This window comes from Euleptes europaea, chromosome 5, assembly GCF_029931775.1.
Source record: "Euleptes europaea isolate rEulEur1 chromosome 5, rEulEur1.hap1, whole genome shotgun sequence".
Lineage (NCBI taxonomy): Eukaryota > Metazoa > Chordata > Lepidosauria > Squamata > Sphaerodactylidae > Euleptes > Euleptes europaea.
In genome coordinates, this window is record NC_079316.1 from 69,086,246 (window position 1) to 69,113,242 (window position 26,997).

At 42.0% G+C, this 26,997-nt stretch overlaps 1 protein-coding gene across 1 annotated transcript in view; it reads left to right on the top strand.

Moving 5' to 3' along the window:
* Nucleotides 1-6,555: 6,555 nt before the first annotated feature.
* Nucleotides 6,556-26,997, top strand: part of LOC130477725 (disintegrin and metalloproteinase domain-containing protein 9-like) — a 33,328-nt gene continuing 12,886 nt past the window's right edge. Inside the window, exons 1-12 of the mRNA XM_056849777.1 lie at nucleotides 6,556-6,628; nucleotides 8,811-8,902; nucleotides 10,345-10,421; nucleotides 12,506-12,584; nucleotides 13,831-13,907; nucleotides 15,172-15,391; nucleotides 17,705-17,770; nucleotides 17,854-17,925; nucleotides 18,906-19,078; nucleotides 21,324-21,408; nucleotides 22,666-22,787; nucleotides 24,365-24,536. Coding sequence (XP_056705755.1) covers nucleotides 6,556-6,628; nucleotides 8,811-8,902; nucleotides 10,345-10,421; nucleotides 12,506-12,584; nucleotides 13,831-13,907; nucleotides 15,172-15,391; nucleotides 17,705-17,770; nucleotides 17,854-17,925; nucleotides 18,906-19,078; nucleotides 21,324-21,408; nucleotides 22,666-22,787; nucleotides 24,365-24,536 — 1,308 coding nt within the window. The remainder of the gene's footprint in view (nucleotides 6,629-8,810; nucleotides 8,903-10,344; nucleotides 10,422-12,505; nucleotides 12,585-13,830; nucleotides 13,908-15,171; nucleotides 15,392-17,704; nucleotides 17,771-17,853; nucleotides 17,926-18,905; nucleotides 19,079-21,323; nucleotides 21,409-22,665; nucleotides 22,788-24,364; nucleotides 24,537-26,997) is intronic.

A 26,997-nucleotide genomic window follows, 5' to 3' on the forward strand; every position in this document is an offset into this window, starting at 1 on the left:
AGAATACTACTTTGAAGCAAGGAGAGAGAGCCAGCAACCTGGTTTTTATCAGTTTACTCAGAAGTAAGGTCACAGATTTTATTGGTCATTGCCAAGAATTTATCTTTGATAAAGGTTACAGAATGGAAAAGTACTTTCACGTCTTGCCAAGAGTTTATCTGTGAAAGGATTTCATCTCAAAGGTTTGCAGAATGGAAGAGGTCGTTTGAATTCTGTAAAACCAGTAATATAGATATCTTTTGTTATGTACCAGCTTGCTGATTGGTGTCAATGTTTAAATAAATTACAAAGATGATGTAATTAGTTATTGTCCTACAACCACATGCTTTGTACTGTGTTTATACTTTGGGTGTGGCTTTGCTATTGTATTTTTATATAAATGTTTTAACACGAACATGTTACCATCACCATACTGCAAGTTTAAGGGGGGGGGCAGAGAGAGAGGGGTTGATTACAGTCATCCCATATTATTATATGTACATTTCAGATGGTGGTTTTCATCATTTTAAAAAAAAGGTTTTAAGAATTGTCTGTATTGGTGAAATGCACTATCACAGATTTAGGTCTTCACTGCAGCAATCCACAGGTTATCATGATGCAGGCAGATAATACAACACTTACACTGATATTTCAAATGACTGTATTTCTCTACCATGTTTTTATGGCTACAATCCTACACACATTTACCTAGCCATAAGCTGAACTGAATAAAGTGGGACTTTTGAGTAAAGATTCACAGGATTGCACTGTAGGTTGCCTGAAGTCATAATGTTAAATACAATACAGCAAAAGATCTCAAGCATAATAATATCCCTCGCATTTTATCAAAGGCAGTACATCTGAGGAGTTGCCATGTCAATCTGTTACAACAAATATTAAACAGGAACTGTATGCCATTTTAATGAGCTTTTATTCTAGCATGAAGTCTTTTCTACTGCATGAAAGTTCATGCCAGACTAAAAACCTTTAGTCTTTAAAGGCCTCACAAGACTCTTGTTTATTTTATTTTTTTGCTTCTGCTAGTTAAATTACCACTTCAGCACTTTCCAATCCTAAAACTAGCACTCAAGCACAGTGTGCTTTTACCACACTCTATAAAACAAAGATTCCCAAATAACTTCTGAATCTGGAGACATGCTTTACTCATCTGCTACTTCAGTGTGCCAGTCACTAACTGAGGAGTCACACAGAAACAGGACTATATATGTTTACTCAGAAGTAAGTTTTGCTGTGTCCAATGGGACTTAACGCCAGAAAACTGAGTAGTATTGCAGCCTTAAGCTGGTGTAAAACAAAACTTTTGACACCAACCATTACAAGCAAGTTTAAATCCAGTTATGCTACTGTTGCCCTGACCTGGATAGCCCAGGCTAGCCCAATCTTGTCAGATCTCAGAAACTATTCAGGGTTGATTCTGGAAAGTGTATGGATGGGAGACCTCCAAGGAATACCAGGGTTGTGACACAGGCAGGCAATGGCAAGCCACCTCTGAACACCTGCCTTGAAAACCCCACCAGGGGTTGCCATAAGTCAGATGTGACTTGATGGGAAAAAATGCTATGGTAGATCTAAGTTTGTAGATTTTGTTGTTTGGTTGCAGCCCACCTAATGTTTTTTACTTGAAAGTACAAATTACATGACATTTGTTTTTCCTACAAGGTTGTAGGAACAAAGTGTTATAATCATACCTATCACATATTGGTGCGTACAGTAAAATATATACTTGCCTGATATTCACACAGCATGTATGCTTGTGAATGCCTGTGTACAAACAATGTCACTGTTGTTCTCAGCGTTCTTTACATAAAAGGGCTGGGATTTGTAGCCAAGTTGGCAATTAAACTGAAAGCTGACAAAGCCTATTTTAACAAAAAAAACTTGCAATTCGATTTTCATTGCTAGGAGTAAAAGCTGCCTAGGTAAAGTCCATTAGTTTATGAATCGCATGGAAACTAAGCGTCTTAGTTTTAGACAAGTCTTTTATTACACCAGCTTTACGCAAATCAGCTATAAACTGGAGTACTTGATTGAAGTTGCCTTAAGTATAGCTGCTTCAGTTAACCTGATTGTAGGTTGAGTATCTCCCAACATGGGGGGGGGGGCGGCTTATGATGCTACGTTGTAGGTTTGGGTCAGGCTTTTTGTGCTAATGTTTCTGTGCTTTTAGCTGCAAGCATAAATGTTTGGCAAGTTTCATTCACTGAAAGCCTTATAATCAGGGAATCATTTAAAACAGCGCTCTTGCTAGAAAGTTCTGGATGAAAGCTGCCAGCTTGGGCTAACATGACAATGTATATATTTTGTTGAAGTGTTGGCACTTAATGCTTTTAAAAGAAAAATATTTATGTTTTTAAATTTTTAGTTTTAGAATTAAATAGTTTAAATTTGTTGTTTAGTGTCCGGCTGTCCTCAACTAGGGACAGGGCTTTTTTGGCCCTGGCCCCGGCCTGGTGGAATTCCCTTATTAGCAAGGCAAGGAACATGGGGAGGGGCACCTTTTACCTCCAAGTCTGGTAGGGACCTAGAATGCCAAGGGTCTCCCATGGGCTACCTGGAAAACATTGGAACACTCTCACAGTGTGGGGGAAACCCAGGGGCACCAGGATGTGGGTCCCTGTTCTGAGATCACCTGACCAGGGACCCGAGTTGCCATGGCCAGAGTGGATTGGAGGGCCCAGGACTGCCTGCAAGCACAAGGGGTTTCTGACAATACTGTTGCTGGAGAGTCCACCCTTTCCAAGGACAGAAGTTAAGCAGCTGTCCTAATTGGACGTCTGGGGGTCAGGGCGCCTCATGCGCCATATGTGTCCCCATGCCCTTTTTGAAGCGATGACAACCTTTGCACCATAAGGGCTGAGGGCCTGTTTGGGGTATCAATGGGAGGTGGATTGCTGGGGCCCTTGCAAACTGAGTTGCCCAGTGGCTGATGGCAGGGCATCAGGAAGGGGGAGTGCCGCAGACGGGGAGCCTTGATTTCTGGCCACGCCCCTTTCCACCCCTCAGCTGTGACATCTGCAGGGCTAGGCCCTCTAGGCTTGCCAGCCCCTAATTGTTTCTGTCTGCCCGGCCCAGCCGTTGCAACAAAACACCTGGTTTGGATGCTATGGTGCAGTTGCTGGGGAAGCTGATGCGGCTGCACCCTCAGAAACCCAGCTACACATTTTGTCCTGCCACCTGGTCACTGACAAAACCCTTCAGGAAGTAGACTAGCAGTGCCATAGTTACACCGGCGGCTGGCCACAGCAGCGCAGGCAGCCTTTTGGATTGTACTGCCTATTGCTATAGTTATATGTGCAATACAAGAGAGTTCTGGACCTGTGTGACAAAGTTTTACAACGCTCTGATAAAACACCAAGTCCAAACATCTCCGAATCAATATGGGTCCAGCATTATACCAATATATTCAACGATTATACACAGCCTTTGGTTAACAATAATGAAGTAATTTCATCCTCCATCCCAGCTTGGCTTCCAGTTGACACCGAAGAAATTTTATCATTAATTAACTCACTGACGCCATAGTTATATGTGGTTTACACCATACAACTTTTGGCAGTGAATAAGGTCAGGTTTCCTATGTATGTTCTGTATTCAAATAATCAATTAAACTATTGAGAGAGGCACAAGATTCTGTAGGGAAAACAATGCTTGAATGACTTGATTGGTGGGCAGGGAGGCAAACCCCTCCTAACTTTTATGATGGTCCCTCTTAGCTAATGTTTTAGAAAGCTCTGGAAGACATGGCCTGACTTCCATCCCCTTCGTCAAGGGCCCCCACAGCCCCCCTGCTAGCATTTCTCCACTGGTCTTTCTGCGGCTGTGTGCCAGGGCAAGGAATGCAGTCTGGTCTCCAGTTCTGCACTGCTTTGTTTATTCTGTCCAGGCCCACCAGGAACCCACACATAAGGAGGCTGGATTCTATCTAGAAGATCTAATGACAGAGGAAGAGGCAGAACTTTTGCCACAGAAGAAACCCAGAAGACTAGCTGTCCTCTGCTTACTGAATATCCAGCATGGGAATGAAAATAATTAACATATTTCTGAAAAGTCTTTTCTGGAATTAAAGGGGCAGATGGAGGATTAGTTCCAACCCTGAACAAGATTAGGCTTATTTTTTTTTTTGGTCACAGTATGGAAAAGGCAGAATGGTGCAGAGTTTTCACTGGCCAATGAGAGTTTGGTTCATGATGCTTCACTTAGGCTTGCCAATCTCCAGGTGGGGCCTGGTGATCTCCTAGAATTACAACGGATCTCCAGACCACAGAGATCAGTTCCCTGGAGAAAATAGCTGCTTTGGAGGATGGTGTCTGTGGAATTATACCCTGCCGAGGTCCCGCCCACTCCTCAAACCCCAGGCTACAACCTCCAAACTCTCCAGGTATTTCCTAATCCAGATTCGGCAACCCTAGCTTCACTGCTATTTTAGGAGTAGAGCTGAGGGTGTGATTTATGTGAAGAGCCATTGGAGAGGCTAAAATTGAGGGAGTTGGGGTGAGGGTTTATGGATGTCATTACCTTTGCCCCTGCAATTCGAGCACTGATAAAACATTGTTGATGTCTCTTTCCGGTCCAACTGTGGTACGTTTATATTTGGAACCTGATTTTCAGATCATTGTTTCCCAAAACGGCTCTTGGCGCTCAAGAAACAAAAACTCTGCCTGCAGGCTTGGACTACTAGAAGAAGAGGAAGAAGACAACGATACACAAAGGGAGTAGAGGAAAAAAGGTACAGGAGGGAAATCAACCTGACAATATCAGAACAAAGTGATCATTTCTATCAAGTTGAATCTAGACTGTTCCTCCTTCACCTGTGTTTTGCTTACTGGAGGAACTAGAACAACTATCCTTGGGCTTCTGGTTAGGGCTGGTTAGGAGATTTGGGAGTGGTTCCTGGGGAGGTCAGAATTTGGGGCGGGGGCTCAGTGGGATGCCTCTGCCCTTTGATGCAGCCATTTCCTCCAGGGAACTGATCTTTGAAGTCTGGAGATCAGTTGTAATTCTGGGAGAACACCAGGCCACACCCTTAGATTGGCGTGACCTTCCCTTAATTCTGTCATTTCAGGGCAAGTGGCAATTAAAACAAGTTCTTTCTGATAAGGAGAGGGCAACTATGCTCCCCACATCTCCCCATTCTCTGGTAGATGGCTGGGGCCAGGCACATCTTCTCTGGTAGATTGCTTGGGCCAGGCCCCCCGATAATGTGTTTGACCAAAGAGGGAGTGGGTTCCCTTAGTCCACTGGTCAGTGATAAGGTTCATAGTGTCCTCCTCCTTACTACTTCAGACTCAGGGCAGCAGTTCTATTTATCTTTCTGGTGGATTCAATAGCTTTCAAATCAACAGTACAATTAATGTCAACCAATTACAAACTTCCTGTGCTATAGGAAACCACATTCATTTGGCAACTTGCAGAGGATTTCCGGAGTGCCCTGTCGCATGAGCACATGAAGCTGCCTTCTACTGAATCAGACCCTTGGTCCATCAAAGTCAGTATTGTCTCCTCAGACTGGCAGTGGCTCTCCTGGGTCTCAGGTCAGTTTCCACAGGGGTGCAACTATTGGCTTATGTCAAATGGAAGTAATTCTATGCACATTACCATCTCATTTTACTGTGCATTGCAAAAGAAAATTGGGGGTGGTAAGTATACCGTTGTTCAGGCAGCTAGTTCACCATTATTGTAAGTAACCCTGGTTACTTAGGTATGTCGCTTGGAAATTTTACACAAACGATTTTCGGCATATATAGCCCCTCCCTCCTATTAGTCTCAGGCCAAGGAGCAATATGAGAGAGACAATTATTTTAAGAAAATATAGAATATGGAATAAATGTTGCCCCAACCTTGGCCAGTCATCAGTATGCTGCAGATAAATAGCTTCAAGTTTCTATTTAAAAACAGTACCTTTAGTAGTGACAAAAGAGAGGGAGAACTTTTTCAAATATAATTGCTCCATTTTCTGATGAACTATATACACAAGATGGAAATAGCTTACTTTATAGTGATTTGACCAACTATATTGCTGCAATACCTTGTTTACTTATCACGATAAAACAATTGCTGTTGGTTCTGGAATTTGGGCTTTTAGTCTCAACAAAGCCCGCTCTTTTGTTTTCGTTGTTGTTTTTCTTCAAGGAGAAGTTTCCGTATCTGTGACTCTAATATCATCCTTACTTTGGCTAGAATATACATTTTATTTTGAAACACTTTCTCTCTGGTGCTAGCATTCACAAGTGATGCATTCCAGACGAACGGCAGGTGTACTAGGGGTGAAGGCTGCCTAGGGCCTCATAAAATTGCTTAAGAAGAATCTAGTTTTGCTTAGTTGGGCTGGCTTGCCCCAATCAGAGTATTTGCACTGGTAAGTTGTCTAACCAGTTTTTTCAGGATCAGCACAGAGAGCAAAGTTCCTCTTTCACTGGGAGTGTTATCTGAATTTCTCTTCTTACTTTGTCCTCTGTGTTCATAAGATTAAGTTTTGTTGTTTTCTAGCCATTAAATGAAATCCCTGTGGAATTCCAGACTGGAACATCCTCCCAAGTGAAGCTGGAAGAACAGACCATGTTAGAAAGCTGTCTTTATTTATTCATTTTAGCTCTAACAGCCAGCATTGGAAAACAAGTGCTAACAGTGGGTGAGTTTCTGATTTGTTTGGTCCCCCCCTTTTTTAACATGTTTATAAAAGGAGTTAGCAGTTATCTTCCCCAGTTCAATTAACCCAAAGTATTTGGATATCTGTTTAGGTTGTGGTTTTAATCATGCTTTAGTTGGAAAAAAGTTGAGTCAGTGGAACTACTGCCAAATACATTTTTGTATACGATGAGGATACTTAGAATTCAGATACAATTTCTTATTTTTCTGTAATAAAGTTGTGGGTGATATAGTTAGGGCCTCCTTATCCATCTCCCAAAAATTAAATGAACACAATCAGAGATAAATGGATACAGTGCAAAAATATACAGTTACTCCAGTAAAATTCATACTGAATTATAGACTCTTCATAGGGTGGCATTGTCAGTCAGGGAAAAGACACAATGTTTAAGTCCATAATATTTTTTCTCTGCTAAATATTTAACATGTTCTTAATTAAGAAATGTGGATAATGGTTTATAGGATGCAAAAAAGTTTAAATACCTATCTCAGTGTTTTTAAACGTGTTCTTGACAGAAGGTTATAAAGAAAGGTTATAAAGAAAGATTTTATTCAAAACGATTATTCAAAAGTGAAACAGGATCATCATGATGGTTTTAGTTCTAATGTAAGCCCATGTTCCTATTACTACTGAAGAACAATAGGAGGGACAGACTTTAGGTCTTCTTAGGGTTGCCAGCTCCAGGTTGGGAAATACCGTACCTGAATATTTTGGGGGTGGAGTCTAAGGAGGGTGGGGCTTGGACTTCAGTGGGGTGAAATGCCGTAGAGTCCACCTTCCAAAGAGGCCGTGTTCTCCATGTGAACTGATCTCTGTTGCCTGGCAATCAGTTATAATTCAGGAGATCTTCAGCCACTACCTGGAGGTTGGCAACCCTAATAATGTTACATTGATATAATGAAGACTTGTGATAATCTGCTAATTTGAGTTGCAGCATAAAAATAACATTGGGGCTTATTTTGAAAAATCGTAATAGAAGGCTGCTTTGGGAATAAGCCCCATTTAACGTAATGGGATTTACTTTTGAACAGAGCTGTTTAGGATTACTCTCAAAGTTTGTGCATTTGAAGTTTTTGTTATATTGAATCCGGTATTAAAAAATATATATACCGTATTTTCCGGCGTACAAGACGACTGGGTGTATAAGACGACCCCCCCATTTTTACAGTTAAAATTTAGAGTTTGAGATTGTCCCGAGTCCGCGGCCTAGGGTCGGCCCTCAGGACTGCGCCCCAACCCCGCGGCCGTCCCCAGACCTCCTGGAGTGGCCCAATCCGAGTCCGCGGCCTGGGGCCAGCCACCGGTCCTCCTGGGGCGGCTCAACCCCCGGGGACATGGACAGAGCGGAGGCGGCTCCCCAGGGAGATTCTCCAGTCTGGCTCGGAATTCAGTATCCGCCGTATAAGACGACACCCGGCGTATAAGACGACCCCCGACTTTTGAGAAGATTTTCCTGGGTTAAAAAGTAGTCTTATACGCCAGAAAATACAGTATTTATGATTAACACGAGATATTTCCCTGTGCTTTGAACCCCAAAGGGAGCGTGCAAAGAAACTGCATTGCTATACGGTTGTCCGCTTCCATGTGAATCTTTGCACTTCTGGGGCACAAGAAGTATAGAAAGAAACCAAGCAAATATTTCTGATCAAATATAGGGGCATTAAATAATGACATATGAAGTTTAGTTTGTTGAAAAATACTATTTAAGCAAAGTAGGAGGGAGGGGCTTTGATGTGATTGAGCCTGGGTGACAGCGCTGACCAATTGTGCTCAAGCACTTCTGCTCATCCCATACACCAGTTTTGTCTCTCTACTCTGCCTGACTGGCTTACTCCTCCCTCCCTTCCCCTCCTTGTTCCATTACTAAAAAGTTAAGGAGACAATCTGAGGGCCTCTACTTGATGGGGACCCCAGCAGATGGCCAGAAATGCCAGCTTTTTATGCCTGGTCTGATTGTTCAAACCTCATTTATGAAGAAAACCCTTCATTGATTTGTAAGCATGTAAAAATTTTGTGGCTGTGATATTTTGCTGGTATGTAATAAATATGTTTTCCATATTCTTCTTAAAACAGAACTGAAGATCCAGAACTTTCTAAAATATATTTCATATATTTTAAATTAAAAATTCGGTGAAAACTGAAAACAAATATAACCTTCTTTTAGGTGAAAGTGTTCATCAGATCCCTAGATATTCTACATACGAGATTGTCACTCCTCAAAGACTATCAGAGAAGCGCTGGACTCATCTTCATGAGGTTTGTTTCTCTGCCACATTTTTAAATTATTTATATGACATCCTGCTAGACAACATTTTCTATAAATAAATATGACAAGTATGTTTAATTACAGGCCTTTGCTCCAGTAAAAAATTTATAGGATCAGGAAAAAGAATTGCCGCCCAGCATCCTATCACAATCCACGAACATTTCTCTGGTGCTGTCATCCAACCCAGGATATAGCATAGTGCAGCAATGTGTTTTAATAGTGCACTACCTTCCTTTGGCCAATTTGCACGTTCAATAGCCTTTCAAAGATGGATCATAATTCAGGATTACTTAGCTTTATACTGTCCTAACAAGTTTATAAGAGCCCCGTGGCGCAGAGTGGTAGGCTGCAGTACTGCAGTCCAAGCTCTGCTCACGACCTGAGTTCGATCCCAATGGAAGTTGGTTTCAGGTAGCCGGCTCAAGGTTGACTCAGCCTTCCATCCTTCCAAGGTCGGTAAAATGAGTACCCAGTTTTCTGGGGGTAAGGGAAAGATGACTGGGGAAGGCACTGGCAAACCACCTTGTTAACAAAGTCTGCCTAGTAAACGTCGGGATGTGACGTCACCCCATGGGTCAGGAATTACCTGGTGCTTGCACAGGGGACCTTTACCGAGTTTATAGATACCATGGAACCAGCTACATCAGGACAATGATACATGAGCCAGCGTGGTGTAGAAGTTAGTGTGTCAGATAAGGAGCTGGAAGACCAAGGTTTGAAGACCAAGGTTTGAATCCCCACTTTGCCATGGAAACTTGCTTGGGTGCCCTTGAGAGCACACACTCTCAGCCAGACCTTCATCACGGGTACTTCATAAAATGGAGGAGTAGAGAATGATGTTGTAAGCTGCTCTGGGTCCTCATTGAGGAGAAAAGGAGGGTATGAATAAACAAACCAATAGGACAATAAGTGATTGCAACTGGGAGGCCACTTTTCATTCCATGCATAAGATACCACTTATTTTATTTATTTATTGGATTTATAACCCACTTTCAATCTTGGCCGAGGCCGGGCTCAGGGCAGCTAACATCAATAATATCATAAAATATAATAAAAACAATTGGTTCAGTACGATAATTAATTTAAACCAATGATTCAGGCTGAAACAATATCAATGGCGCTTGCTTATGAGCCACAGGAGTATGGTCGACTAAAAAAGCAGTCAAGCTTCCCTGCTTAGATGGTAAGAGAAAATTAAAAGTCAGTACAAGCCATGTGGTGCATCAGTCACAACGCTGAAGATCTTTAGGCTTAGGATGTAAAATTCATTAAAAACTATAATGTATCACAAAACCTCTCTGTTTGGCAGGGATTCTGGTAGAATACCCAATGTTTAACTCTGTGGATTTTTCTATTTATTTCATTAGAGTAAAAGACAGCACTGATTTTATGACTGATTAGAAAATTACATTTTATATGATTTATTTTTCAGGATCATTTCGGTAACGAGCTATCTTATTTAATTCAAACTGGAAATGGAACACACACCCTGAAATTAAAGAAAAATGAGTATGTTATATGGTGTTCTAAGATCTTTTCAGTTTTTATTTTAGTCTGTATAATTTTTTTTGTATTACTGTTTCATTGGGACAGTCAGTTGGAATGCCAGAATACGTGGGGAGGGAAAGGGAATCTAATTTATTAAAATTGAGGGAATGTACAAAGGTCTTAGGTGACGGCAGGGGGTGGAGAGCCTGGCCAGGAGGCCCCCTTATTCTGAACATGTACGATTGTCTCTTACCACAACTTGAACCTGAGCCAGCCCTGTAGCTAGAGTGTGGTGAAGAGCTGCTCTGCCTGCCTTGTTACTTTCTTAGCATGAGGCACAGCAGCTAGGGTTGCCAGGTCTTTCTTCATCACTGGCGGGAGGTTTTTGGGGCAGACTCTGAGGAGGGTGGGGTTTGGGAAGGGGAAGGACTTCAATGCCATAGAGCCCAATTGCCAAAGCGGCCATTTTCTCCAGGTGAACTGATCTCTATGAGCTGGAAATGAGTTGTAATAGCAGGAGATCTCCAGCTAGTACCTGGAGGTTGGCAACCCTAACAGCAGCTCAGGTGAGAGTGATATTGCCAAGGTGCCCAGAGGACAGCAAGCTGGCTGTGGAGAAAGGGGAGTCAGACTATCACCACCACACTGTGGCTAGCTTGCTCTTTTCCTGGGTGGTTGCTAGGGTTGTCAACCTCCAGGTTCGGCCTGGAGCTCTCCCAGAATTACACTGGGAGATCCACACTACAGAGATCACGTTCCTTCAGAGGGTGGACTCTATAGCATCACATTCCTGCTAAACTTCCTTCCCTTCCCAAGCTCTACCCTTTCTAGGCATCTTCCCCAAATCTCCAGGAATTTCCCAAGCTGAAGTTGGCAATCCTAGTGGCTGCTGTGGTGGTTGTTTTACACTATTCACTATGGCAAGCATAGTCTCTTCCCAACAGCCTTCCAGGTGCTGGGATGAGAATGTAGAGGCTGCAGAGAAAGGTGGGAGGTAGTTGGATAGGATGGGACCTTTACTTCCATCCTTGGCATGAAGCCCACATCTCAGGGAGGTTTGCAGCTTACCCATCTTGTCCCACTGGCAGCAGCTGTTTCAAGGTGGGGAAACTTGTCATCCACAAACTATACTGGGCATTGCTCTTGCCCACCTTCCTAGAACATGGGGCGGGTGCCACATTGGTGAACAGTTCTCAAGAGAGCCACGGAATGAGTATCATTGCTCTAGCGCTCTAATGATGTGTTGGAACAATATACTAGTTCCCAGCTTTCATTTTATAAGGAGCAATGTGCAGCCAGCACCTTTTTCTTTATAATTCTGTAACCAAAATGGCCAGAGACTTACATTAAAAAAAAAAGCTGGGAACTAGTATATTGTTGGTGCAATAGATTGTTATAATGTTATCGCGATTACCAAATTGAAAAAAGCCTGGATAATCCTTCTGGTGATGGGGGTGGGGGGAATGGGAAGTGGAAGTGGAAGCCACTGAGGGCTGAGGCAAGGAAAGTGTGGGGAAAATGTCTGTGTGGATGCTCCGTTGTCTGTCTGTGAATGCCTCTGGATTTGCAGCAGCAATGCGAGCTGCAGGGATAACCACCTTTATGTGGAAGCAGCCTTGTTGAGGTAACACGAGGCAGCATGAAGAGAAAATCATATTTTTGTAAAGTTCCCAAGAGGAGCCTCTGACCCAAAAGACATTTAGATTTTAAGAATATTATCAAATGTCAACTGTGGAATTAACTTTTGGGTCAGAATGTTTTCTTAGTGGTGGTGTCAGTTTGCTTGTGTGTTCTTTTTACTTTCTTGCCTGCAATTGATCAGGACAAAGTCTCAAGAGTTACACAGGAAGTTACACTTTTGAACTGCTTTATGACTAACTGGCTGGATGGCCTAATAACTCGAGTAAGGCCAGAATGGTGTTGCTCTTCTCTGTTATTAATGCAGTGTATGCTGTTTTAGTTCAGATGTGGTAATGGGATATGATACTGCTACCCTAAAACACTTAATGGAAAAATTGCTCTAGTATGGGTTGCTGAATTGTCTGTTTCTTGAAGTAAGCTTTTAATTCAGACATCATGAAATATATTATTATTTTTAATTTCAGAAATCTTATTGGTGAAAATTTCATAATATTTACCTACAGTAATGATGGGAAATTGGAGACAACTCCCTTTGAAGCCAAGGTATGATGTCTATGTGGAGGTTTTGGTCCAGTTTTGTGACTAAACAGTAATTAGTTCTTTGAACCATACCTACAATGTTATTTTCTGGTCATCCTCCAATCATCCTTTCCCTGTCCTTGGTATGCTATTTTCCAAACCTTTTGTGCGTGTGTGCCATCAAGTCACAGCTGACTTATGGCGACCCCGTAGGGTTTTCAAGGCAAGAGACATTCAGAAGTGGTTTGCCATTGCCTGCCTCTATGTCACAACCCTGGTATTTCTTGGAGGTTGCCCATCCAAATACTGGCCAGGCCCGACCCTGCTTAGCTTCTGAGATCTGATGAGATCAGGCAAGCCTTGGGCTTTCTAGGACAGGGCGTTTTTTCCAAACGTACTTGCTATCATATTTCTGTGACGATCAGAGTCTAAGCGGTTTGCCCACCATCTGGATGGGAAAGTTTAGATTTCTGAACCACCACACGCACAGTGCCATTTTTCCTTCCTATTTCCCCATGCCTGCCATTTGCACTACTGGCAGGTTTTTGCCAGATTTTCTGTTGGTTTTTCTATCACTGTAGTGATATAACTACTGTTTTGCTAAAGGCCAGCAAAAAGCCCTGGATGGGAATGAAGTGGGACAAAGAATTACTAAGGGAAGCATAAAGTATCTCCCCATCTGGATGCTGTGTTGTTTCTGTGAATGCCTCTGCATTCTCCATGGGCTGATTCCAAGTAGGTACAACTCTAATCTTCAAAGCCTTGTGAGTCATTTGCAAAGACTCTAAGGATTCCAGTCCCCCAAAGTATTCATTTGAAGATTACATGTTTTAGGCAAATATGGGCATTGTCCATTCAGAGGAAAATGCTGTCCATCATATATCGATATTTGAGTATGCAGACTTTATCCTAATAATTAAGCCGAAGAGCCAGCTCACCAAATTTCCAGCAGCACAATACCGTAGCACAGTAGTAGAAGTATCTTTCAATTAGTTTTCTAATTCTGTTCATACCTTTAACTTGCCAAGGACTGGGTCCCCTAACAATTTCCTTCACACTGCTATGTCTGAATAGGCAAGATTGTTCCGTATGATTGCAGTACTAAGCATGTTGACTTAAAAATAAGTTTCAGTTGAACGACCTTCATTGTAAGCGTGTTTAGGAATCAGTTGCCAGTTTGTGTAAGAAGGGTACGCTTGTCTCTAATAACAAGCTGAATCTGTCCCTTGCATGAGAGAACCACCATGCTTACATTGTTAATTGGTTCCAGACTCACTGCTATTACCATGGAGTTCTTGAAGGAGTTGCTGACTCTCTGCTTGCTTTCAGTACCTGTGATGGACTTAGGTATTATCCTTTCTTTTCTCGGTTTTTTAAATTTGCCAGGGGAAAGGGAAACTTTATTTATTAAATTACTTATACCCTACTGTCAATGGTGGCTCTTGGCAGCTTAATAGCCCTGTAAGGCCTTATGAAAGCGGAGATTTATTGAGGGTAGTGGGATCCAGTTTTAGATAATAGGAAGTATTTCTTCACATGATGCATAGTTAAATTGTGGAACTCCCTGCCCCAGGGTGTGGCGATGGCTGCCAACTTGGAAAGCTTTAAGAGGGGAGTGGACATGTTCATGGAGGATAAGGCTATCCATGGCTACTAGTCAAGATGGATATTACTCATGATGCATACCTATTACCTCCAGTATCCGAGGAGTATGCCTATTATATTAGGTGTTGTGGAACACAGGCAGGACAATGCTGCTGCAGTTATCTTGTTTGTGGGCTTCCTAGAGGCACCTGGTTGACCACTGTGTGAACAGACTGCTGGACTTGATGGGCCTTGGTCTGATCCAGCATGGCTTTTCTTATGTTCTTATGAGTGCAATCCTAAGTAGGTCTGTCTCAGTCTTATTATATTAAATGGGACTTACTCTCAGGAATGCATTCTTAGAATTGCAGCCTTAGAGAATCAAATCATGTCCATAATTCTGGCACATTGTTTTAAGAGTTCATTATATATTTTAAAGCATGGGCTATACTTTTAAATTTTGATGAAAATAACCAAACTTACAAAATTGGTGAGTATGTAGATATCTGACTAGAATATGAAGTTCATTCATAGATTTTCTGAAACTTGAATATGGACCAACATGTACAGAGGTCACAGTGTATGTACTGGCCTGCTGAAAAATTGATTTACATTAGAAACAAATTGCCAAGTTAGCAAAGTGTGTGTGTTTGTGTAGTTTCACTATTTCTGTAAGTTATTTAGCAATGATGACTCAGGGTTACGGTAAATCAAATCAAATTTATTAATACGGTCAACTGACCAACACATCAAAATGTCCAGACTCAATAGTTTTGCACTGCAGAATCACAGACTGCCCGTACAAATAAAGGTGTAAGATCAATAAAAACAACCCCTGATTAAAATTATTACCTTAAACTTTAAAAATTGTAAGATATTTGAATGATTATTCTCTAATAAAGTTCTGCGTATTTTAATAGCAACAGCACAGAACTTGGCAGTTTGAAGCGTAAGATGACTCAGGGTCATCTTTTTTAAAAGAAAAGGAAGCTTGAATGAATAAATTTTCTTGCTCTTGTGGTTTCAGGGGAATCCTCCATATTGCTGGCAAAAGGTATGGCATGGAGCCAGTTGATGGATCAGATCAATTTGAACACTTTTTCTACCCAGTAGAAAATTCTTCTCAAGACTCTTTTCTGTGTGGGGTGCAACATAATGACCTGTTTCATCATCAGCAGAGCACGGAGGCTTTTCTGAAATACACAAATATATCACATGGCCATTTTGGCAAGGATACCATTCTACGGGTAAATAAATTCCTTTCTTGTTTTTCAGAGTCTGTATACGTTGCCTAATCTAGTTGTTATAGCTTTAGGGATTGTCGTTTTGGTTTTTAACTGAGCTTTGTAATTTATTTCCAGTAGAGATGGGAGTCTGCGCCCTGTTGATTTCTGTAATTAAAATAATGCTTTGGGGAAAGAGGCCAGTAATAATTTTTAAAATGAGCTGTTTGTCTTGAGCTGTGCTGAAGTCCAATTCAAGTTGCTTTACCTTTATATGTTCACTGCTTGAGTTGAACTGATTTATTTGAGTTTCTTGATTTGATATTCTTGAATGGCACAGAGTGTTGCATCAATGAAGAATTCTCATCTGTGTTAGAAGAAAGGCAGGCCTAGCAACATTTTGGACAAATAAGCACATGCAGTCAGATCTTGCTGCCCTAATTATTTCTGATATGTTGCAGCTCGCTGATTCATTTTCACTGGGGCATTAACACGTGTTGATATAGCCAGCATCTTTCTTTGCTAAGTACAGTTGCAGGGTAGCAGTCTCACACAAAGATGTTTCTTTGCCTAAACAAGAGGTGAAGGGATAGGGTTGCCAGCTCCGGTTTGGGAAATACCTGGAGGTTTTGGGGGTGGAGTCTGAGGAGGGAAGGGTTTGGAGAGGGGAGGGACTTCAATGCCATAGAGTCCAATTGCCAAAGCAGCCATTTTCTCCAGGGGAACCGATATCTATCGCCTGGAGATCAGCTAGATATCTCCAGCCACCACCTGGAGGTTGGCAGCCCTAGGAAGGGAGGATGGTGGGGATGACCCGGGGTCAGGATTTAAAGTGGCTTCATTATGTACCATTCAACAGCCTTCTGGATCAATCAGGCATAGCTCTGATCCAAGCATACTTATTTGGATTTATGTTCAATGATATCTGTGAAACTGGCTTCCGCTGTGTAAATGAGCCTCATCCAGAGAACTATGAGCAAAACCACTTGAAAATGAGTGTCAGAAGGGTTTCCCCAGTCATTCCTCATACCACTTCCTTCTCACTCATCAACCAAGATGAAGATAGGAGTGCTCTATGACCCTGGCAGATAGCTGTGGCAGACACAGCACTTGAATTACCCACAGGAGCGAAGAGGAGCACAGGTGCAAGTACTTTGTCCATGTGCAGCAGCTTCCTGTGCCTGCTGAGAGGATGGTCCATATGCTTATCCTTGGTTGCTGGATTGGTTGCTGGATAGTTCTCATGGAGTACTGTAGCCTAGTTCTCACTGAGGTGGTAAACTTGTGTGGGAAATGAGTCACTTCAGACTGCAGGTGGAAGCTTATGTGATGGAATCCTCACAAATGGGGGGAAATCTTGTACGTAAGGAGAAGGCGATGCCAGAACCCTTCTCCTGGACATCTGGTTTTATTACTGACAGGATTTTTTTTTTTTTAATGGAGAAGGATTCTATCTTTAGGTGTAACGTACAAACTATAGGAAGGCAGATTTCAGATTCAAACCGTGTGAATGTCTTACTGCTCATGATAAAAGCAGTTTAGTGATGAAATCAATCTTGGGGGTGGGGGGCTGCTCTCCCTTGGTGGATGGCTTCAAGCAGAGGCTGGATGCTCTAGTTTTGGATTCTCCTGTATTGAGCAGGCGCTTGAACTAGATTCACCATAGCAGGTGCCCATGGATGCCGTGGTGCCCACTGACATCTTTCTTGGCACCTGCCAAGTGTTTCTAAAAAGAGGGTGGGGCTAGGCAAGGCTCCTGCCCAGCAGGGCTTCTGTTTGGCTGTGCACATTAAAACAACGTTTCAGTAGCAGCTACCACTACAATGTTGGTTTTCTCTGCTTTTGCTCAGTGTATTTTTAAAAATTACTGCTTTGTCCCCGGCACTTGGCCTTCGTGTGTGGGTCTGCCTCTCACGGCAGCCATTTTGTGGTTGGTGCCACATCCCATGATGACCATGTTGTAGTTGCGCCCGCTATCTTGTGTTTGAATTCCAAATGTGCCCACAGGCTCAAAATGTTTGGGGACTTGTGCTCAATAGGTACCTTCCTACTTTGTGATTCTATGATCTACCTAATTTTCCATTTCCAATTTTCCCCCCACATTTACCAGCTGAACTTGTACAGTTAAGTTTTTACCACTCATTCAAAAAAAATTCTACATGATGAGTAGTAAAAAGTTACTAGTAGAAGTTCAGCTGGTAAATTACCTTGTTCCTTGGATCTCTGTTACCTTTAAAAAAGAAATCTGGAATTGTTTTGAGCAAACTATCTATTTTAAGTAACTCAGTGCATCACTGATAATGTGATATACAAATATTTCTTTGCTCCAATCTACAGAGGAGACGTGCTGTGCTGCCACAGAAAAGCTATGTCGAATTATACATGGTTGTCGATAACAAAAAGGTAATCTCTCTAAACCCAATCACGTATTGCAGAAGAATCTAAATTTCCCACCCATGAACATCTTATATTTTGAATTGTTTCAGTATTTGCAGAAAAACAGAGATGAGGCGGCTGTAAGCAAGGAAATGGTTGAACTGGCTAATTACGTTGATGCGGTAAGCCATCACAGGGTCATTGTTACATGGGGAAAGAGTTCAGTAATGCTCCTTAATTACTGTTGCAGTGGGAATGAAGCATGTACCAGATCAGTCGGTATACAGGTCTCAGTTTCACAGCCTGCTTCAGAAAGGGTTGAATTTTGCCTATGTGTGGGTCCCCATTTTTGTTCATATTCAGACTTGACCCCCCCATTGCTTTCATTAAACATTGTGCCTGAAGAAGCACTCAGAACTGTAAACTCCGGGTCTGTTTGGAACAAGCCTCCCCTTACCTTCAATCTGTTTTATGTTTAATATTAATGGTACGGGGGAGGGGGGGTCCTAACTTCTCGCAAGCCCTGCTTTAGTGCTTATTTCTGCAACTGGCACCATCCAATTACCTGAATTATTTGAATTATTAATCACAAATAATGATTTATGTATTATGATTGTTTTATGGGGCCTGTTAATTGGTAGTATTTTAATGCCATTTTATTGCTCTTTCTTGTATTTTATTATATTTATGAGGTTGATTGTGTTGTGAGCCACACTGAGCTCGGCTTGCTGGGGAGGGTGGGATATAAGAGCAAATAAATAAATAAATATGAATAAAGAAAGATCACAGAGACATTGGGATTATTAAAAAATGAATAATGATTGTACATGATGGGTAGCCGTGTTAGTCTGTCACTAGCAGTAGAAAAGAGTGAGAGTCAAGTAGCACCTTAAAGACTAACAAAATTTCTGGCAGGGTATGAGCTTTCATGAGCCAAAGCTGGAAGCTGTATCCATACACAGATACGTATTCATATATATGTATATATGATGATGCATATTCAGTGGCAGCGGACAAAGACAGAGGTTGCCCTGTCACCTTCTTCTACCACGATGGCTGCTTGCTTGATGCCATAAACCGAACAAATACACAGGGTTTGGGGAAACTGGCATCTAATCAGCTTACTGATGCCTGTACAGTAATGACAATTGTATATTTGCAGATGTTCAGTTCTTTAAACATACAAATTGTTCTAGTTGGACTGGAGATATGGACTACAGGAAACTTCATAAATGTGGATAGCAGTTCAGCTGGAGATGTACTGAGTGCATTTGCAGGTTGGAGACAGAAAACTCTCATGAAGCAACCGAGAAACGACGTTAGCCATCTTATAATGTAAGGAATGGTTCCCTCATATCAGCCAACCTGTGATCATAAACTGGGCCTGGAATCCTGAGCTTTTAAAAAGATCTCAAATTCGGCAGCTGGTATAAATAATGCAAAATTTGGAGAAAGGGCCTGAGTACATCTAATTTGTATGTTTCACAAACGTGCAGTGCAATCCTAGACAGAGTTACATCCTTCTAAGCCTACTGACAACAATGAATTTAGAAGGGTGTAACCATGCTTAATATTGCACCATAAGTGTACTTTTTGTGTATTTTTTTTGGGGGGGTGGGGTTCTTTGAGAATTTGAAATTTAATGTTCAAGGGACTTTTGTGTGTGTGTGCGTGTGTGTGCATGGACGTTTTTTGATATTACGGGAATTAAGGACTGTTTAGAGACTAGCTTTGGTTCATTTTGTAATCCGAAAAAGAAAAGGATGAGACCAAGAGGACAGAGGATTGGCTAACAGATGTGATAAATGGCGGGGTGGGAGTGACATCCTTCCCCTCCCCATTGCTCTGGCTACTAGAATCTAAATCCCGACTGTATATATTTGTTTACGTAGAAAATTTATACATCACCTCTTCAGGCAGAGATCTGCTCAAGATTGCTCACAAGATATTTTTTTTAAAAAAGCTACGATAAAATCATAAAAAACAACAGACATAAAAATTATCAATATTAAAACAAGTCTCAAAACCACAAGCCATAAAACAGCCCTGAGGCTAGAAACAGACATTGAAACAGCTAAGAAAGAAACAGCTAACCCTTCCGTTAAAAGTGAAGAGGAATGTTTTGTCCTTGCATCTAAAGTACAATAAAGTAGGTATCAGCAAGTCTCTAGGGGCAAAGCATCGCCACAGAGAATCCCAGTCTTTGGTTGTCAGCCATCTCACCACTGCAGGCCAGGAGCACATGGAGCAAAACTTGGGAAGACAATCTTAACTGGTGAGCTGGTCTGTACCAGGGGCAGCAGTCCTTCAAGTACCCTAGCCCAAGACATCTTACGGTACAGGCAAAAAAACAAAACAAAAAACACACCACTTTGAATTGTGCCCTGAAACAAATGGGCAGCCAGTGCAGATATTTCAAGACAGAGGTGATATGATCCCTGTATCCAGCCTGAATAATAACCTCCCAGCTGTATTTTGGACCATGTTCTAAGTTTTTCAGCAGGCTTACGTCAGCAGCCATGAGGATTCAGTTCTGTAGTTCAAATTCAAAAACCTTTATTGGCATAACAAATCGTACAAGGTATTCCAGAATTTGGCAAATGATAAAACATCAATATCACAATCTGTAGCAATAGATATGAATAAAATGAGGTATGCCGGAGTACAGTGAATATAAGGTATATATAGAAAACTAGTGTCTACAAGTAACCGGAATAGCAGCTATTATATTTTTTGTTTGATTTTATCATTAGAGCTTGCTTCAAAAACATGGCTACTATTTCTGTAGTTTCTGGATCATACCCGTTCAGTAAAAGTCTGAACAAAGAGTGGGGGGGGGGGAGAGTTCCTATCCAAAATTGATGGCATTAAAAATTTAGTACGTAGGTCCGCTAGCATTTCACAGTTCTGTAGTTGGAAAAGGCCACACTTAGTAATAGTGCACATGCTTTCCTGGAGGTCCCAGATTCAATTATTGCCATCTCCAATTAAAGGATCTTAGGTATTAGGAGCCCTGTGGCACAGAGTGGTAAGCTTCAGTTCAGCAGTCAAAGCTCTGCTCATGACCTGAGTTCAATCCTGATGGAAGTCAGTTTCAGGTAGCTGGCTTAAGGTCGATTCAGCCTTCTATCCTTCCAATAAAATGAGTACCCAGCTTGCTGGGGGTAAAGTGTAGATAATTGGGGAAGGCAATGGCAAACCACCCGATAAACACAGTCTACCTAGTAAATGTCATGATGTGACATCACCCCATGGGTCAGTAAAGATCCAGTGCTTGCACAGGGGCACTACCTTTACCTTTAGGCATTAGAAAAGACTGTCTTCTGCCTGAGGCCCTGGGGAATCATTGCCAGTCACAGTAGACAAGACTGCGCTAGATGGACCAATGGTCTTACTTGGAATTAGACATATTCATACTCAAATCTGGATGTCGAGTGAGTTCATATTTTGAGTTGAGATTCTTTCATGTTTTGCTCACTGTTAGATTTCACATTGGATGCCATAGCTTGCATGCTTCAGCACACAAAATCTGTGCAAACAGTTCCAGATGAATTATACTAATTCTTTTCTTGCACTGCAGAGGGAGACAGCCATTTGGTACGACAGTCGGAATGGCTTTTGTTGGGACAGTTTGTAACCGGGATTTTGGAGGGTCGATCAGCGCTGTAAGTACACTCATACTGGTCTGTTAAGCAGAAAATGTATATACCTAAACACTTCTGTTCAGCCATGTCTACTGGATCTTGGAAATTTGCCTTGGAGTTGTTTATTACAGACATACTCAAACAATCACTGTCTGTTCTAGCTCTACAAATACAGATTTCTTGTAAGGTGTTTTACCAAATGTACTCCGTAAAACTTTAGCCCTATTCTGAAGCATGACTGTGCTTCACTGAGAGAAGACAGAAAATTTTTGTCTTAATGAAATAGTTGGTCATCAAGCCAACAGCAAAATAAAATAGCAAACTTTCCCTGGCCATAATGCATACTCATTGATTTTTGTGTAGATGTGCATGCCATCTGCATGTGAAAATAAATGGATTTTCCAAATTTTGTACCAGGACAGCCCAAATTCTAGAGCAAAATATGTCAAACTCCATGATTTGGATTAATTATATAAATTAAATAGTTCCATATGATTTAATAATCAATCCTACTGAGTTCTTGGTCTGGATGATAAATTGTTATAAGGCATGCAGAAATGTTTTTGAAAGTATTCCACAGCCTTATAGATAGAAGAGATTAAAAAGTTCGGAAATACCTAAAAACTAAGATTGTTTGGGTGCTAACTTTAATACCAGATATCATATTCCATGCTTGCTAGTACAACTATTGTATTTATCAATGCAGGGTACATATAGCTCTGACTGTAGGGTGTTTATTTATTTGTTTCATTTATACCCTGTGTCTCTCCCAAATGGGACCAAAAATTTACATTGTTTTCCTCTAATTCATGACATTGATTACATTTTCAACTTGCCCCCCACAGTTTCAACAATGTAGTCCTTGCAGTGAGGCAGCAGAATTTCCACCTGTGCTGTGTCAGCCCTGAATATAAGGAAGATGGGGCAGTGGATTAGTGGTAGAACATCTGCTTTGCATGCAGAAGGTTCCAGGTTCAATCCCCAGCATCTCCAGCTAAAAGAATCAGGTAGTAAGTGATGTGAAAAACCACTTCATGAGATCCTGGCAAGCTGCAGCCTGGGCAGGCAATAGTGACCTTGATAGACCAGTGGTTTGACTCAGAATAAGATAGTTTCATGTTTGTTCAAGCAAAGTGGACAGGTTTCAAGGTCGAGGAGTTCGCAGTCTCACCAGGTATGTATGTGAGAAACATGTTGCTGTCCAGATAAGCCAGGAGGCAGTGATGCTCCAAACGTTTTTATTATTTTGACATAACATCTCTTTGATCTCTTTGCCAGTTTGGTCATGAAAATGTGATTGCTCATGCTTCAATTGTTGCACATGAACTGGGACATAATCTGGGTATGAATCATGATGATAAAGGATGTCCGGGTTCCTACATTATGAACAGCATGGCTAAGTAAGAACTCTTTAGTTTAGATTTGGTTATTTTTTTACTTCGTTTTAACTTATAGCTTGAAAGCCAGCATGGTGAAGTGGTTAAGAGCAGAAGACTCTGATCTGGAGAACCAGGTTTGATTCTCCACTCCTCCACATGAAGCCTTCTGGTGACCTTGGGCCAGTCTCAGTTCTCTCAGAACTCTCAGCTCATGTGGAGGCAGGCAATGGCAAATCATCTCCAAAGGTCTCTTGCCTTGAAAACCCTACAGGGTTGCCATAAATCAGCTATGACTTGACGGCACAAACACACACACACAATTTATAGTTTAGATCCTAACATGTCAGTCTTGGCTCCTTGATCTACCAGAATGCCTAGCATCAGACACTACAATCCCAATATTGGTATATTGCAAAATCTTGTGTTACCGTAGTAGAATCCAATCCTAAACTGGAACACGACACCCGGTGATACTGCCTTGAATAGGACAATAGTCACTATGTAGACTATAGTGTAATCCAGGCGTGGCCTTTGTTAGAAAAATGGAGCTTGTAGTTACTAATTTTCATCCAGTTACTTTCTTTATTCTATCACATTTTAATCTATTTTTTCCTTTATTCAGGGGAGCATAGGCTCTCCCCATCTCTATTTTACAACAATCCTGAAAGGCAGATGGTCTAACATACAGTGAACTTGTAAGGTCCTCCTGTCCATACAATGCTAATTGCAGGCTTATGCAGCCTCAGTTTACCTCCACAATTGTTCAGGCAAGGGGCTGGTAGCTTAACCCTTCACCTCCCAATGGGTTTGCTATTGAAATGTTAATAGGACATAGCTGATGGGAGGGGATGGTTTCAGATAGCAAAACTGAGTGGTTAAAGAGTTAGACCACCTCTTTCTTCTGTATTTAAGGCAAACTGAGGCTGCATGAGCCTACAATTTGCTAAATGTGGAGAGGCATTGGATGTTTCTGTCATTTGCTTGAGCAGTTAGCCTGACACATGCTAACCACTGTGCCACGCTGGCTTCCTGTACATTGGTAAAGGTAGTCCCCTGTGCAAGCACCAGGTCATTACTGACCCATGGGGTGACGTCACATCCTTATGTTTACTAGGCAGACTTTGTTTACGGGGTGGTATGCCAGTGCCTTCCCCAGTTGTCTACACTTTACCCCCAACAAGCTGGGTACTCATTTTACCGACATCGGAAGGATGGAAGGTTGAATCAGCCTCGAGCCGGCTACCTGAAACCAACTTCCGTCAGGATTGAACTCAGGTCGTGAGCAGAGCTTTTGACTGCAGTACTGCAGCTTACCACTCTGCACCATGAGGCTCTTTTGTACATTGTTACTAGAAAGATATTTTCAGCAAAGACTAAAGGACTATGCTGTATACCTTTGTCTCCCTCTCTAATTCTATTACTTTCCTTTCCTTTTTTTACAAGAAGCCCAGGCTGCTCAACCACTTTCCAGTTTTAGAAAAGAGAGATATATGATCTCAACTGTCTTGGTAATAATATTCATAGCCACCAGATGAGTAGGAGGCTAGGCATAATTTGATTGGGCAAATCCCTATGCCTGACAATATTCTGCTTTCTAGCGGGTCCAAGAACTTCAGCAGTTGCAGTTCCAATGATTTTGAAAATCTCGTCTTGAACGGTGGTGGAAGCTGTCTTAGAAATCCTCCCAAACCAAGTGATATCTTCACAGAACCTGTTTGTGGCAATCACATAGTGGATAAGGATGAAGAATGTGACTGTGGTACACCTCAAGTAAGAATTATGCAGATTTCTTGGGGAAATCTTCCATTTGCCTCTCTCCCTTGGCATGGCCTCCTGGAGCACCAAGTAATATTTCCAGTCCACCTCTGGACCAGGCTTAACAGAGCTGGTGGGTGAGGATTAATTAAGATGCGGGATTGTATTTTACCAGGCCATCTAGTTACCCTGGTTACTTGCTCATGGGTTGTTTGCTGTGGTTTGAATGCTATATAGAAGTGGGTTCCCCCCCCCACAGCACCATGTTGCTTCTGTGCACCTCCCAGGACTCCCCCCTTCTTTCCAGCATGGTATAGTGGTTAAGAGCAGTGGACTCTAATCTGGAGAACCGGGTTTGGTTCCCCACTCTTCCACATGAAGCCAGCTGGGTAACCTTGGGCTAGTCACAGTTCTCTTAGACCTCTCTCAGCCTCATCTACCTCACAAGATGTCTGTTTTGGGGAGAGGAAGGGAAGGAGATTGTAAGCTGGTTTGATTCTCCTTAAAAGGTAGAGAAAATCAGAATATAAAAACCAACTCTTCTTCCTGTGCTTGTTCCCAAACCTGTTTGCTGCCATCCATATGACACCCACATGGAAGGGAAAGTACCCACATCAGTGCCATCTTTCCTGCCCCAGTCCCCTGCAGCAGCCATGCCCCTCCCAACACCAGAGGGCTTATTTATTTTTGTTTTCTAAAGCAGCAATTGAATGTCATTATAATGTTATAACGTTGTCACAATCCATCTGTCAAGTTCTTTAAATTCTGAGCTTGGATTCAAAATAAAAGTCTCTAGCCTCTTCTATTTGCACAGATATGCCTTTCTCCTTCTGCAATAATAGTGGCTAGAAATTTACTTTTTAGAAAACTGGGAATGCAGAGAACCTGATAGCCAGACCACTATAATGTTAGAGCCCTATATTCAACTGTCAGTTTTTTGGAAAACCTGAAAAAGAATCTGCTGTGATAGGTGGGGGGGATAACCACTGCTAAGGGACTGGGGCACTTTTTTTATTTTTATTTATTTATAGCCCACCTGTCTCACTGAGACACAGTATGTCAATATAATCAACAGGATGCGACAACTAATAAGCAATATAATAGGATTTGAATTATAGCAGTCTGAAACAATATAGAGTGTGAGACACAATATGTTAAAAACTGCAGAATAACAGTGCTACATATGTACAGAGACAATGCAATGAGAGTACAATAAGGCATACAGCAAACAGATAATACACAGTGGTGTCGTTCACAGTCCTATTCTTCCTGGACCATTTTATTATAATTTTGCCCTGTCTCCCTTATAAAAATGCCCTCCTGATCAGTTAGGTTTTATATAGTTTGAGGAATGACAGAAGTGTGAGAATTGCTTCCTGACCTCCTCAGGCAGGCCCATTCCATAAGGTGGGAGCCACAACAGACAATGCACAGGCAGTTGTTGATCTTTCCCGTTTTCTGGTGGCACTCCCAGAAGGCCTTGCTCAGATAAGCAGAGCTACCCATTTTATCCATATTAGTTAGAAGTGCAGGCTTTAAAAATCCTTGATTAATTAAACCAGTAGTATGTGCAGTGATGCCCTGACCTGGATCGCCCAGGCTAGCCTGATCTCGATCTCCTAAGCTAAGCAGGGTCGGCCCTGGTTAGTATTTGGATGGGAGATCACCAAGGAATGCCAGGGTTGCTATGCAGAGGAAGGCAATGGCAAACCACCTCTGTGAGCCTCTTGCTTTGGGTTGCCATAAGTTGGCTGCGACTTGACGGCACTTTACACACACACATGAGCAGAGATAAAAATTTCATAATATTTTCATCAAAAGTCAGTTTCCAAAGTGTTAGACTTAGGGGAATCTTTCTAACTTGCTTTTGACACTGTAATTGCCAACTGCGATGGATGGACAAACGTTCTGCCCTTTCTGGCTAAAAAATAAAGAAGTCAAAAAGCACCAGTCTCCTTTAGTCCTGTTTGATATGTGAGCAGAGCAGCCGGCAGCCAATCAGGATCCATGGAAGGGCTGGGGGAGCCAGATGAGAGGGGGGAGTGAGAGAGTCTTTCTTTTGAGCGAGAACAGGGGAAAACAGTAAAGGGGTGGAGATAGGGTTTTGTCTTCAGAGGAGTGGGCTGAAAAAAATCTTTGGTAGGAGACTGTGGTGTCTTTGAGTATAGTTTCTGAGGAAAACGTGGCTGTTAAATGCTCTCTGCACTCCTAAATTGTCAACTCTACACTTCGGAATGAGTGGGCACAGCAAGACCAGTAAATAGTTTTTATCCTCTTTTCCGAACCACCTTATTCCCCAATCCCTGGGAATAATCAAAAGTTTTTTTCTGTTTCCCTCATGGGTGCTGAGCGTATTACATTCAGAAGCCACTTGGGTTTAAGTCTGACAGGTAGTGGGTTGGGGTGGAGACTACGCTGGTCAGGCTTTACCTCTTGCTACCTCTGTTTCAACGTCATTTAAGATCCTGACCTGCAC